A 15,509-nucleotide genomic window follows, 5' to 3' on the forward strand; every position below is an offset into this window, starting at 1 on the left:
ATCCTCCTGCCCTTCATGTCCAAGGAGAGGGATACTGAAGTTAGACTAGCTGTAATGTAAAACAGTGAATTACTAAGGAAAATAAATCTTAGGAATCCAGTTAAAATAAATAGACTGTTTTGTTGTGCTAGAGGTTTCTTGTGTTGACTAAGTGGCAGTATGGAGTATTTCTCTTGAAAATAAAATTTTAAGTCATTTTTAATAAGATAATCAATATTTTAAAAATAAGATTATTAGAATATTATAATGTATGCAGTTTCTTTATTTTGAAATGACTAATTCCTTTATTCTTCCACCAGACATATTGACAGGCCCCTACTAATGTGCCAAACATCGCACTGATTTTTTAAGTTTCTGTACTAGAATTTATTGAAGTATAATTCTTGAATCTGGTCAACATGGGAGGTATTTGGGATGTACACTATATAACTTACAATTCAAACATTCTTTCAGTCTTTAGAAATGTCCTATAGACATAGTCCAGTGGATAGATACAATATAATGAAATACCTTACAGCTTTAGCTGAAAGCAGTCTGTTGATACTGGGATATTTACGGTAACAACCACCATACTACTTTGCTCTAAAAGTAGGTTTCTTTGCATGTCTATTAACATTGGCCCCAAGAGAGTTTTAGCTGCTGCAGAAATCAAAGAAGTGTTGGATGGATGAGTATCGTATAGGTGTCTGGAATAGTAAATAATCAAGAGGAGCCATGCCAACAAGAAGGAGAGACATTCTGTTTCTTTTTGTATTATTGTTTCATTTGGGAGCCACACCCAGTGTTGCTTAGGGGCGACTCCCAGCCCTGGGAATCCCCAGCAATGCTGGTAACTGAACCTGGGGCTTTTGGCCTGCAAAATGCACTCAACAGTCAAAGGCACTTCTTTGTATGTGCCAGGACTGATTTCAAACCATAGCGCCCACATAATCCCCGCTCCCCGTGTTGCCAGATACAGCCCTGGAGCACCTCCCTCCCCTCACAGACCCTGCCTTGTATGGTTCTGGTAGCCTCAAGTATCACTGAAGTGGCCCATGTGACCCCTAGCATTCCAGGGCCCAAGCAGCCTCACATCCTAAAACCAAGCATTGAACCATGCGGCCTGGCTGCCAACTATGTCTAGGAGTGGCCCCTGGACCTTCTGAGCACTGCTTAGAATAAAAAGAAAAGGAGAGAATGAATGACATATATATCAACGTGTAATTACTTTTGCTATCTTAATAATTAAGATCATATAGCTGAGCTGAAAACCTCTGTACCAAACTTGGAATATTTAATAGGCTGACCTTTTTTTCTGTAAGACCTCTGATCTTAAATCTGTATGTTATACATTTGTTTACATGTCTTCAAATGTCCTTTCTTTTTCTTCCCAACTAATGTGACACTGATATCTAAAGCCATGCATGCATATTGTCTAATTCAGAGTGGCTTCCCAACACCTGGTGAAGAGCAGCAAACCATGTTTTATTTTGCAGAGGAGGGAAAACGGTATGGAAATCAGCTACTGTATTTGCAGTTCCTTCTTTAGAGATGCTCATTTCATGATTCCATACTTCTCTTTGGTTCTTCCCCACCCCCACCCCACCCTTCCTCTTTTGGGGCCAGAATTGAACCAGGCCTGACTGCTTGCAAGGCAAGCATCTTACCCTCTGTTTTTAGTATCTTCAGCCTCCCTCTTTGCTTCATTTTTTTATATATATTTTTTATTTGTTGAATCACCGTGAGAACAGTAACAAAGCCTTTCAGTTCAAGTCTCGGTCAGTCATATAATGATCAAACACCCGTCCCTTCACCAGTGCACATTTTCCACCACCAAGAACCCCAGTATACCCCCCTCCCACCCCCCTCCCACCTGTGTGGCAGATTACCACTTTACTCTCTCTCTCTCTCTCTCTCTCTCTCTCTCTCTCTCTCTCTCTCTCTCTATCACATTCAATATTACGACAAAAGACCCGCCACTGTTATTTGGAATTTTCCCCAACATTCAGACCTGCCACAAAGACATCATTAGAAAATTTGTTTTCTGATGTTGATTATGAAGAGCATATGATGTCGTGTGGCCACAATAGCGGCCACACGAATTTGGAATTCTAATATTTTAGTAAAAACCTAGAGGGATTACTGCCAGAATTTGCTTCATTTTTAAAATGCCTAAAATCTGGGTCTCATCAGCATGACATCTTTAAATAAGGACTCAATGGCCCTTTTGCTATCCATAGAACAGTAGTTTAAGGATTTGGGGCTGGAACAATAGCACAGCGGGTAGGGCATTTGCCTTGCACACCCGCCGACCTGGGTTTGATTGCCAGCATCCCATATGGTCCCCCAAGCACTGCCAGGAGTGATTCCTGAGTGCCGAGCGAGCCAGGAGTAACCCCTGAGCATCGGCTAGGTGTGACCGAAAAACCAAAAAAAAAAAAAAAAAAGGATCTTTGTGGTGTCTGAGGCCCTAGATTCAATCTCCAGTACCACACAAAGTGACTGTATTAATGAAGAGCTGCTTAGGTAGCTCTCTGCCAGAATATGTTTCCTACTTTTAATAGAACCAAATACCTTTTCCAGTTTTTATTAGTTTATATATAGTTTATTGACTTGAAATGACATTTGGTAAATCTGAGAGTCCAGTAAATCATCTCAATGTAATTGGGAGCATTCTTAGAATAGAATCACTTTAAGTGGTTCTGTTTTCTTTTTCATTTTTTTTTCCAAAAAAAAAAAACCACATCATTGGACTGGAGAGATATAAAGTGGGTGGGGTACTTGCCTTGTATACAGCTGACCTAGGTTCAAACCCTAGTAACCTACATAATTCCCCAGAACCCTGCCAGGAGTAAGCCCTGGGCGTTGCTAGTGTAGCCAAAAAAAAAAAAAAAAAAACCAGAAACTCAACCCACATTATTTCAGTAAAGAACTGTTTGCCAGAGGACATATACGTAATCATGCAGAGCATATGGCTCAGCCCATTCATTTGCTCTCCTGTCCCCCATCTCCACCCCCCATAATTGATAGGGTGGAAAGGGAAGTCTGGGTCACACCTAGAGCTTGGGAGCTGTGCCTGGGATTGTGCTCAGAGGTTGCTTCCAGCAGTACTTTGGACCAGGCAGGCCCAGGGATCAAAACAGGGTCTGCTGCAGGCAAAGCAAGCTCCTTAAACTGTGCTCGCTCACTCACTGTTTCGCACTCTCTCACTCTTACCTCATGGTTTAATTTTTGGGTCTTTTTGTTTGTTTGTTTGTTTGTTTTGGGGCCACACCAGCAGTTTCGGGGGTTATTCCTGACTTTTGCACTCAGGAATTACTCCTGGCTTGCTCGCGACCATATGGGATGCCAGGAATCGAACCTAGGTCAGCCAGGTGCAAGGCAAGTGCCATACCGCTGTATTATTTCTTTGGCTCCTGCCCCATGATTTATTGTAAAATATTGCTGGAGAGATGTTAATTTTCAGTCCGCCTTTGCCGCTTTATCAGATTTTCCTAACTTCAATTTGATGAACAGTTTTAGATCGACACTCTTTTTTTTGTTTCTGCTTTTGGGACCTTACCTAGTGGTGCTCAGGAGTTACTCCTGGCTCTGTGCTCAGGGGGTCACTCCTGGCGGTGATGGGGAGCCATACGGGATGCTAGGAATCAAACCTGAGTCTGCCACATGCAAGGCAGATGCCCTCCCCACTGTGCTATCACTCCCGCCCCCTATAGACGTTCTTTTTATCTTCATAATCAGGTTTTTTTACTGGCTTTAAAAATTTTGTTCTTTTCAGAATAGGTTTTGAAAAGAATGAAATGTACATAGATTTTTCAAAATAGATTTTGAAAAAATTATGTAGATTTTACACACTCAAATTCAACACACTCCTTTTGATCTCTGAATATATATGATTCTCCATTTGCTTTGTTTGGAATTTTGCAGTATTCTCAAAAATAATACTAAGATAATTAAGCTAAAAAAAGAATCTTGTGAGCTTAGAAATGAACATCCATTCTAGTACTGACTGATATATCTCAATTTTTAATTTCTTCTGCTTAAATAAAAAAGAATCGCTAGTCACCAAGGACAAATGTTTTAAGTCATTCCCAATTTTATTTGTTTTATTCAAATTGGCCATTACTAAACATTACAGATTTTATTTTCAATGTATTATAAAAAGAGGTTCATATCTTTAGCTCTAGATTTAATCCTAACTCCATAAAAAAAGTATGTTAATAGTAACATAGGGTATTTACTAGTATTCTAAAACTGGCCTGGGCAAAACAGTGGTTTTGTTAATGAGAATAGTTTAACATACTTATCTTCTAGGGTTGTAGACAAAAACGTAAACATTTTTTTAATTTAGTTTTTATTTCTTTGGGGGACAGGGCAGTGTTTGGGGGTTACTCCTGGGTCTGTCCTTAGAAATCACTTCTGGCTGCACTCAGGGATCCTTGGTGCCAGGGATCAGAACTCAGCCTCCTGTGTGGGAAGTCCATGGCAGCCCATTGAGCCACCTCTCCGTCCTGAGCTTATTGTAGAAAACGATTATATTCTCTCCAGTTTCACTAAGCAACTTTCCTTGCATTCAGATTTCATGCTTACTCCAGCATTTCTATCCTGAAAGTTTTTTAGTTTTTTTACTTTCCCTTGAGATTTTTTTTTCTCTTACCCATTAAATGTTTTTATTTTACTTACTCTAAAATGCTTTTCTTTGCTTCCATAATGAAGATTTTTGAGATTTTGGTGTTTTGACCATTTTACTGATTTTATTAGTAATGTTCAAATATCCCAAAATGCAGGCCTGAAAAGCATCATTACACCTTGTAGCTGTAAAGAGCCCATAAGAGTCAGCAATGCATTATAATAATGACAAGTGTTAGTTATATACATTTTGTTGCCAGTGTTGAGCTATCTGATGATCCCCTACCTAATAGTATATTGGCACTGTCCTCCTGTTGCTCATCGATTTGCTCGAGCGGGCACCAGTAACGTTTCCGTTGTGAGACTTGTTACTGTTTTGGGCATAGCGAATACGCCACGGGGAGCTTGCCAGGCTCTGCCATGCGGGCGGGATACTCTTCGTAGCTTGCCGGGCTCTCCGAGCAGGATGGAGAAATCAAACCTGGTCATTTTAATTGGACTGTAAGCAGTTAGTGACTTTTTAGAATAAGGTGGACTCTGAGGCAGCCTTTTGTTTTTCTTTTTCTCACAGATAAAGAAGGGGGGAAAAGTGTGGAAATTTTCAGGGAAGATTTTTTTTAAATTTTACTGATTTGAAAGGAAGCAATAGGAAGTAGACAGTTTTTACGCTCTGATTTTTATTTTTACAAACAGAAGCTTGTTTATTGGGGCTGAAGTGATAGTACAACAGGTAGAGTGTTTGCCTTGCACGCAGCCAACCCAGGTTTAGTCTGTGGCATCCATATGGTTCCCCAAGTACCACTAGGAATGATTCCTGAGTGCAGAGCCAGGAGTAATCCCTGAGCATCGCCAGTTGTGACCCAAAATGCCAAGGGGGAAAAAAAAAACTTCGTTCATTTTTTACCAGCTGTTTATTTTTACAGACCAAAAGGGAACAAACGATGCACTCAGCAAATACCCAGTGTGCTTTAAATGTTTCACTATAATCTTTTTCGTTTCTTGTTTTAATAGGGAATTGACTCTCTTTTGGAGCAAACTACAGAGAAGAATCGACCCTTCTTTAGAAACTTTTTTGGAACGCTGTCGTCAGTTTGGTGTCATAGCTAAAACACAACAGCATTTATTTTGCCTGATTAGAGTTATACAAACTGAGGTGAGTAATACGTGTTTTTTTATGACAATTTGATACTATTGCTAAAACACAACAGCATTTATTTTTCTTGATTTAGAGTTATACAAACTAAAGGGGAAAAATGTGAATGAGGTGACCCCTTGTAGATTAGAGAAAATGAAGAATAATGGGTAAAGGTAAGGTAAAGGTAAAGGCCCTCCCGTTGATCGTCTATTTGCTTGAGCAGGCCCAGTAACGTCTCCATTGGAGACTTTGTTGTTACTGTGTCTGGCATATCGAATACTCTCGGTAGCTTGCCGGGCTCTCCGAGAGGGGCGGAGAAATCGAACTCGGGTCGGCCATGTTGGCTGTGTGCAAGGCAAACGCCCTACCGCTGTGCTATCGCTCCAGGACTTAATAAAATTATGAAATTGAATACACCTAGTTGCTTCTACAAATTAACTTATTAGGAATCTAGGTTTTCTTGGTGGAAAATAGTAATTTGAATGACAGACCACTAGTGGAAAGAGAGTATTTTTCTTGACAGTTCTAACCTCAGATTGTCATATATCTGCTTCTTCTAGAAAAAGTGTTTTTAGAGACATGTTTATAAATTAATTATAGATGAGGAAAATATAATTATTTTAATGGGGGTGCTTGAGGGCCCCAGGAGTCTCTCCTGGCAATACTTAGCCTGCAGGAAGATCCATGCAGAGACCAATGATGTGGTGCTGCTCAGGGCCAGCGATGCTGAGAGCAGGAAGGGAGAGCATGTGCTTCTAGGGATTGAACTTGTGTGTGCCAAGTATGCATTTGGTCCAGCCCTTTGAAATTTTCCCCTGTCGCCTTTTGCTTCTTTTGTTTTTTGTTTTTTTGGGTCACAACTGGCAATGTTCAGGGGTTACTCCTGATTCTTCACTCAGATCACTCCTGATGGTGCTCAGGGGTACAGGGAATTGAACGCCTTACCCGCTGCACTACCAGTCTGGCCCAAGTGAAATACAATGAGTATTTCCGAACTCATTGAATATGGAGTAACATTTTCTAGGTTTTAGATACAATGCTTCCAAGTCAATTTTACACAAATTTTAAACAAACAGGAAACAAGGTGTTTTTTGGAAAATTAATATCTCCTGGAATGAAATTCCTGGAGTAAAAAGCCGCACCATATATTAAATTATTTTTTAATTAAACCCCACAGATGGACTCTGATTTATCAACCTAGATTTGGAATGAATCTTCTGCTATGCTGTTTTTGTTTCACTTTTAGTATTGATTCATTACTGAGCTCGCTTATCTCCGTAACTTTAAAGGATTCTGGACTTTTGTTTGGGACCTACTCTGGACTTATTCCTGGCTCTGTGCTCAGGAATCACACCTAACGGAGTTCAGGCGACCATAGGGAATGCGTGGGGATCAAACTTGGGTTTGCCACATAGACCTTAACATCTGTAGTATCTCTCCAATCCCTCTTAGTTATTTGGATTATTTGTAGTAAAATCAAGACACCATTGAATCTTAATGGTCCTAATTCTTTGTTTGTTTAGTATGTTGGGAGTTCTTTCGGGGGGGAAGCTCACCTAGCTGTACTCAAGGGCTACTCCTGGCTGTGTTCAAGTGACCAAATGTGATCTAATTTTTTATTTAATGACTCATATTCTATACTTTATTTGAAACATGTTGATTTAACCTCCAGTGACAGTAGGAAAATGTAAAATAGTTACCAGAAGCAAATATGTGATCAATAATTATAATCACAGTGAGTTTAAGTTTTGTCTCCTGCCACAGAAAGGATTTAGTAATTAGTCTGACTTGCCCTATTTGAAAAAGTGATTACACAACTGGCCTTTGAAAAGTGTTGTGGTTTTAAGGAAAGTAGTTGCTTTCTCTTGCTGCATAGCAAATTGTCCCAAGCTTACCCTAAGCAATACATGTGTAGTACAATAACCTGGTCAGAGTATCACAGGACTAAAATCTAGATGTCAGCCTGAGTTCCTCTCTGGAGTCTTTGGGCATAATTCATTTTTATTCTTCTTTTTCCCCTGATTGTTGACAGAATCCTGTTCTCTTTGGTTGTAGGACTAAGATTCTCATTTTCTTAATGGCTCTCTGCCAAAGTCTGTTTCCTGCTTTTAGAAACTTATTTCATGCCTCCATTTCTAAGCCAGCTGAGGCCAAAGAATTCCTCCTCCTAATTTCACCTCTCCATTTTTCACTTTCAAACCTAGATTTAAAGTGCTTTTGTAGTTAGGTCAGACCCACCAAATTCATTTTCCTCTTCATAAGATCAACTGATTAAGAGTTTTAGTCACATCTACAAACTATCCTTTTTCTGGGGGGATGCATTATGAAGGATTCGGTTTGCAGGGTTTAGGAATTATACCTGATTCTGCTCAGGAGTGACCTCTAACTTTGCTCAGTGGACATACGCAGTGCCGGGGATCAAACTGTTACATACAAGGCAAGGCACTCATATCTCTAGTCCCTAAAAGTGTTTTTTTGCCATATAACTTAACATAATCATACAGATGATACCTGTATGTTTGTAGGTTTCCACTTTACTCAAGGAAATGAAAGTCAGTAGTCACTGGGAGTGGTTTTAGAATTCTAAAACCAACTCCTTACTTACACCATAGCATAACCTTTCCCCACTTCCTTAATACATTTGGCTGCAAGAGTTGCTAAGGAGTTTGTACAGCAGATGGTGTGCTTGCTTTGCATGCAGCTGACACACGTTCAATCCATGGCGCTCTGTATGGTCCCCCGATCCCTACCAGGAGTGATCCCTGAGCAGAGCCAGCCAGGAATAAGCCCTGAGCACCACTGGGAATGGCTCAAAAAACAAAAACAAAAAAATTCTAATTGCTTTTAGGAATTGGAGAAATGGAGAATACTGAAGGATTGGAGAAAGTGCATTTGTCACATACCAAGGACTGTGTGCTATCTGTACAGACATTACCCATGTATTTTTAACCCTAGTCTAGGTTTTATGATCTGTGACTTAGAGAGTAAAATGGTATGTAATAGGAAATGAAGGTGAATGAATATAGAATTTTTTTAGATTCGCCTCTTTTTTCTTTTAGAGTAAATATTTTTATTAGAGTGTAGTTCTGTTGTGACTTGTGTTATCCACAGTATTAGGCGTCTAAAGAAGATAGAAAGTTCTTCATATAGGTAGATATATAGGACGACAGGATAGGGTGGCTGTCAACCTGCATATCTTAGTAGCTTCACATATCTGAGAACCTGGAATTCTTTAAATGCCATAAACATACATCTTCCTTCTCATTTACAGCATGATTTACTTTTCACTTATGTGTCCATTTCTGAAAGCAAGAAATGCAGGAGGGGCAAGCCATACTATCGCATACCCCTTCTCCATTTCTCCAATATATTTGGCTGCAGGAGTTGCTTAACACTTCTTATTAAAGAGTTCTCTTATTTTAGGTGACTATGTCATCAGATAAAATATGTTCTGTTTTTTGTTACTATTTTTTTAAGGGTGTTCTGTTTTGTAAAAGGGAATGAATTGTGGATATTATTAGCAACCAATCACATAACCCTTAAAGTGATAGAAAAGGATGATGAATCCTGGAAAGTTGTGTGACCCTTAGGTCTCTTGAAGAAGGCAATATTGTATATTGGGGAAGGCACTATAGTAGTGCCTTCTCATATGCTGAGTTTCAGTTTTCTGAAAGTAGCTTAAACCATATCATCACTTAAAGATTCTCTCAAACTTCGACTTGAAAAAGTTGGGGCTGGAGAGATAGTACAGTGTATTGGGTTGATTTACACACGGCCAACTCAGTTTCAGTCCCTGGCATCCCATGTGGTCAGTCACCTGTGTAGCTCCAGGACTAATTCCTGAGTGCAGAGCCAGGAATAAGCCCTGAACACCTCCAGATGTGCATGGCACCACTCCCCCTCCAAAAAAATGGGTAATAATTATATACACAGGCCACAGCACAAGCAGGACTAGACCATCAAATAATAGCATAATGTGTTATCTCACATATTTCAGTTTGTGGACTAGGAAATCGTGCAAGGGGTAAGGCATTAGCCTTGGATGCAGCTGATCCTCAGCACCACATAAGGTTCCTTGAACACAGAGCCCAGAGTAAGCACTGAGCACCACCAGGTGTGGCTCTCTCACCAAAAAAAAAAAAGCCACACAATTTTTTAAATCAAGTTTGTATCTTATCAGTCAACATAATTAAAAATAATCTTTCTCCCCTTTTGTTACAGGCACAAGATGCTGGTGTTGGGGTGTCAATTTTACTATGTGTCAGAGCTCTTCAGCTCAGATCAAATGACGATGAAGAAATGAAGGCATCAGTTTGTAAAACAATAGCTTGTCTCCTACCAGAAGATTTAGAAGTTAGACGAGCCTGCCAGCTTACAGAATTCTTAATCGAGCCCAATTTGGATGGATTTAATATGTTGGAAGAACTCTATTCGCAACCAGATCAAAAGTTTGATGAAGAAAATGCACCTGTTCCAAATTCTCTCCGTTGTGAGCTCTTGCTAGCTTTAAAAGCCCACTGGCCTTTTGATCCTGAGTTTTGGGACTGGAAAACTTTAAAGCGACATTGCCACCAACTCCTAGGACAAGAAGCCTCAGATTCTGATGATGATTTAAGTGGCTATGAAATATCAATTAATGACACAGATGTATTAGAGTCATTTCTCAGTGACTACGAAGAAGGCAAGGAAGATAAGCAATATAGAAGAAGAGATTTGACAGATCAACAGAAGGAGAAAAGGGACAAAAAACCCATTGGTTCTTCTGAAAGATACCAGAGGTGGCTTCAATATAAATTTTTCTGTTTGTTATGTAAACGGGAATGTATAGAGGCCAGGATTCTTCATCATTCTAAGATGCATATGGAAGATGGTATTTATACCTGCCCAGTTTGTATTAAAAAATTCAAGAGAAAAGAAATATTTGTTCCTCATGTGATGGAACATGTCAAAATGCCACCAAGCAGAAGGGACCGCTCTAGAAAGAAATTGTTGTTAAAAGGCGCTCAGAAGGGGGTATGCCCCAAGAGCCCTTCTGCTTTGGACCAAAATCAGTTATTGAATGAACAAACCAAAGGAGAGTCTCACGAATATGTCACATTCAGCAAGTTAGAAGATTGCCATCTACAAGACAGAGATTTGTACCCGTGTCCTGGCACAGACTGTTCCCGTGTATTTAAACAGTTCAAATACTTAAGCGTGCATCTTAAAGCTGAACACCAAAATAATGATGAAAATGCCAAGCACTACTTGGATATGAAAAATAGAAGAGAGAAGTGTACTTATTGTCGCCGACATTTCATGTCTGCCTTTCACTTGCGGGAGCATGAACAAATTCATTGTGGCCCTCAACCTTATATGTGTGTATCTATTGACTGCTATGCTAGGTTTGGCTCGGTGAATGAATTACTTAACCATAAACAGAAACATGATGATCTTCGTTACAAATGTGAACTAAATGGCTGTAATATTGTTTTCAGTGACTTGGGACAGCTTTACCACCATGAAGCACAACACTTTAGAGATGCTTCGTATACATGCAACTTTGTTGGCTGTAAAAAGTTCTATTATTCAAAAATTGAATACCAGAATCACCTCTCAATGCATAATGTTGAAAACTCAAATGGAGATGTGAAGAAAGTCAAACTTGAAGAGCCTCCAGCAGGTGAAAAGCCAGAGTGTATTGATCAGCCCCACCTACTTGATCAGACTGATAAATCACATTTATCTGAGGATCTTTTCTGTGCAGGATCAGCTAGTTCTCACATAGAAACTGCTGAAAATCTGAAAGAAAACAGTGACAGTAATTCGAGTGATCAGTTAAGCCATAGTTCTTCACCTTCCATGAATGAAGAATTAATTGACAGTCTGGATCACTCGGAAACCATGCAGGACATGTTATTAGCTCCCGAGAAAGTCTTCGTACCCTCCGGTATCAAAGAAAAATGTCCTAGTGTGGCAGTTTGTTTTGATGGGACTAAGTTTACCTGTGGTTTTGATGGTTGTGGTTCCACATACAAAAACGCAAGAGGAATGCAAAAGCATTTACGGAAGGTTCATCCATACCATTTCAAACCCAAAAAGGTAAAGACAGAAGATCCTTTGTCCTGCTCGGGTAATGGACATAATCAAGCGACTGAAAAATTTGATGCAGAACCTAAACCCAGCTCAGATACAAATAGTGACTCCCCAGATGAAGGTTTGGATCACAATACTCAAAGTAAGTGTAAACGAGAACATCAAGGGTATTCCTCGGAAGCCTCCATTTGTGCTCCTAAAAGGCCTTGTACAGAGGATACCATGTTGGAACTTCTATTACGCTTGAAGCACTTAAGCTTGAAAAATTCAATAACACATGGATCTTTCTCAGGGTCATTACAGAGATACCCATCCAGTGGTGCTAAATCTCTTCAGACAGGTTCAGCTGCTGTGTCAGACCTTAATTTTCAGAATCAAGATGAAAATATGCCAAGTCAGTACCTTGCCCAGTTGGCAGCTAAGCCATTTTTCTGTGAGCTTCAAGGATGCAAATACGAATTTGTGACTAGAGAAGCACTATTAATGCATTATGTTAAAAAACATAATTATTCAAAAGAAAAAGTTCTTCAGTTAACCATGTTTCAGCATCGGTATTCCCCATTCCAGTGTCACATTTGCCAAAGGTCATTTACAAGAAAAACACACCTTAGAATTCATTATAAAAATAAACATCAAATTGGCAGTGACAGAGTGACTCACAAACTGTTAGATAGTGAAAAATGTGATCATGAAGGCCCCTGCTCCGTGGACAGGCTGCCAGATGATTGTCCCGCAGAACTGGGAAGTGATCCCAGCAGTAACTCCCAGAAGCCACACTGTCATTCCAAAAAGGATGAGTGCAGTTCAGAGACAGACCTGGAGTCATCTTGTGAAGAAATGGAAAGCAAAACATCTGACATTTCCTCACCAGTAGGTAGCCATAGAGAGGAAGGAGAAGGAAAAGAAGGGAGAGGTAGTAGGAGGACTGTTGCTAAAGGAAATCTGTGCTATATTTTGAATAAGTACCACAAACCATTCCATTGTATCCACAAAACTTGCAACTCCTCATTCACAAATCTAAAAGGTTTGATTCGACATTACAGAACTGTACACCAGTACAACAAAGAACAGTTATGTTTAGAGAAAGACAAAGCGAGAACCAAAAGAGAACTTGTCAAATGTAAAAAGATTTTCGCTTGCAAATATAAGGAATGTAATAAACGCTTCCTGTGTTCCAAAGCTCTTGCTAAGCACTGTAGTGACTCTCATAACCTAGACCACATTGAGGAGCCGAAAATGCTTTCTGAGACTGACTCGGTGGCAAGGTTTTCCTGTAACCAGCCTCAGTGTCCTGCTGTCTTTTATACATTCAGCAAATTGAAGCACCACTTGATGGAACAGCATAATATTGAAGGAGAAATCCACTCAGATTATGAAATTCATTGTGATCTCAATGGTTGTGGCCAGATTTTCACCCATCGCCGTAATTATTCTCAACATGTGTATTACCGGCATAAGGACTATTATGACGATCTGTTTAGAAGCCAGAAAGTAGCAAACGAAAGGCTGCTCAGGAGTGAAAAGGTATGTCCAGCGGCTCACACTCAGGGGCTTGAGCATCAGACTCCTCGGAAGTCATTTAATTCTAAGGCTAAAAAATGTGGCTTAATTAAAGAAAAGAAGGCTCCAATTACTTTCAAAACAAGAGCTGAAGCCCTCCACATGTGTGTGGAGCATTCTGAGCACACGCAATATCCCTGCATGATTCAAGGATGCTTGTCCGTTGTCAAGCTGGAGAGCAGCATAGTGAGGCATTACAAACGTACTCATCAGATGAGCAGTGCATTTTTAGAGCAACAGATGGAAAATCTTGTTGTTTGTGTAAAGTACGGTACCAAAATCAAAGAGGAGCCCCCCTCTGCGGTAGAGCCTTTTATAAAGAAAGAAAATGAAAGCTGTGAAGCAGATCACACGAAGCACAGCCATTCCCTAAGCGATGGTAGCAGACCTGTTCAGAACCCCGATTCCCTTCATCCAAGTGATGACCAGAAAAGATGTACAGAAAGCAACTCATTATTTGATTCTGAGACTCTGCTCTACAGAGGAACTTTGAAATGTAATCATAGTTCAGAAACCACTTCTTTGGAACAGTGTAATTTGGAACAGTGTAACGTAGTTCAACCTCCTCCTTGTAAAATAGAAAACTCCATTCCCAATCCTGACGGGACTGAACATGGGACTTACTTTACAAATTTTCAGCTGCCTTTACCAAGAATCAAAGAGTCGGAAACTGGGCAGCAAAGTTCAGGGGAAGAAAACACTGTAAAAAATTCAAACCATGTCTCAAAAGAGAATTTTAGGAAGCATCCACAGCCCAGATCATTTGACTTGAAGGCTTACAAACCTATGGGATTCGAATCTTCGTTTCTGAAGTTTATTCAGGAAAGCGAAGAGAAGGAAGACGATTTTGATGATTGGGAGCCTTCAGAGCACTTAACATTGAGTAATTCTTCACAGCCCAGTAATGACTTAACAGGGAGTGTTATGGCAAATATAGTCAATGACAACAGCCCTGAAGTTGACATACCTCATCCTTCCAGTGACTCTGCAGTTCATGAGAACCTGACTGCAATCCCACCTTTAATAGTTGCCGAGACAGCAACAGTTCCTTCTTTGGAAAACCTAAGGGTGGTTTTGGACAAAGCATTAACAGACTGTGGAGAGCTTGCCTTAAAACAGCTTCATTATCTTCGGCCAGTGGTTGTCCTTGAAAGATCTAAGTTTTCCGCACCAATTTTAGATTTGTTTCCAACAAAAAAGACAGATGAGCTTTGTGTAGGAAGTTCCTAAATAGCAATTTTGTTTTAGAAACAGACTGACTCCAACACTGCAACATGAGGACAATTGCCAATTCGAACAAAGGCTGAGAACCAGCCACACCATTGTTTAGGGTAGAGTAGGCTGTGTATTTACATGAATGTATAATATCTATGTCAGCAGTATTGGCTGAGTTCATTAGCTCTCCTGTTGGTTTATTGATTGGGTTTTTGTTTATTAAAAAAAATGGAACTGTATTCTTGTTTGGTGCTAATTAATACATCAAAATATACTGGGGCTTCCTTTTTCAAATTAAGTGTGCATGATTGTATATGGAACAAATACTAAGATCCCAGGGTGGGAGGGCTAGGGAGAGGGATATGGAGTTCATACTTGACTTGAATGTGCACCTGAGGGTGCTTTGTGTAATATATTGTACACTACAGCATCTTATATTTTTTGAGTTGAGTTTCAATAAATTACAATTTTTCACCCATTTCTTGTTTATTCATAATGAGCTGTCATGCCACATGTGAACTGGGAATTGCATTTGTATATTTTGTCTTAGTTTTTTCTGATAGATCATCTCAAACAAGCTTTTTTTAACAACTTTTTTTTTTAATTGTGTAAAGAAAATTCTGAGATTAAGTAATTAGCTCTGTCGGGACCACTTCCAGAAGAGGATGTCCAGAAGTTTCCAAGTAGAAGAATATGCCAAGCAGAACATGAAGGATATAACAAAATCAGGGATATGGAGTCTTGTTTCCAGGCAACTATAAATAATTGTATATACCCACAGTCAAAAGGGAGCCCTGGGATGGAGCTAAAGGCAAGAACAAACCCCATGAACACTATGGGGTTTGATTGTGAGTCTGTAGGCAGATGAGACATTCTGAATATTTCTCTTTTTGGGGGGGAGGTGGTCACATCCGGT

General features: G+C 39.8%; 1 protein-coding gene across 1 annotated transcript in view; it reads left to right on the top strand.

Moving 5' to 3' along the window:
- RLF (RLF zinc finger) overlaps positions 1–15,060 on the top strand; it is an 81,423-nt gene extending 66,363 nt beyond the window's left edge. The window contains exons 7-8 of the mRNA XM_056123053.1: positions 5,620–5,761; positions 9,965–15,060. Coding sequence (XP_055979028.1) covers positions 5,620–5,761; positions 9,965–14,608 — 4,786 coding nt within the window. The 3' untranslated portion in view covers positions 14,609–15,060. The remainder of the gene's footprint in view (positions 1–5,619; positions 5,762–9,964) is intronic.
- The last annotated feature ends 449 nt before the right edge of the window (positions 15,061–15,509 follow it).

The sequence above is a fragment of the Sorex fumeus genome, unplaced genomic scaffold, assembly GCF_029834395.1.
Source record: "Sorex fumeus unplaced genomic scaffold, SorFum_2.1 ptg000047l, whole genome shotgun sequence".
Taxonomy (NCBI): Eukaryota; Metazoa; Chordata; class Mammalia; order Eulipotyphla; family Soricidae; genus Sorex; species Sorex fumeus.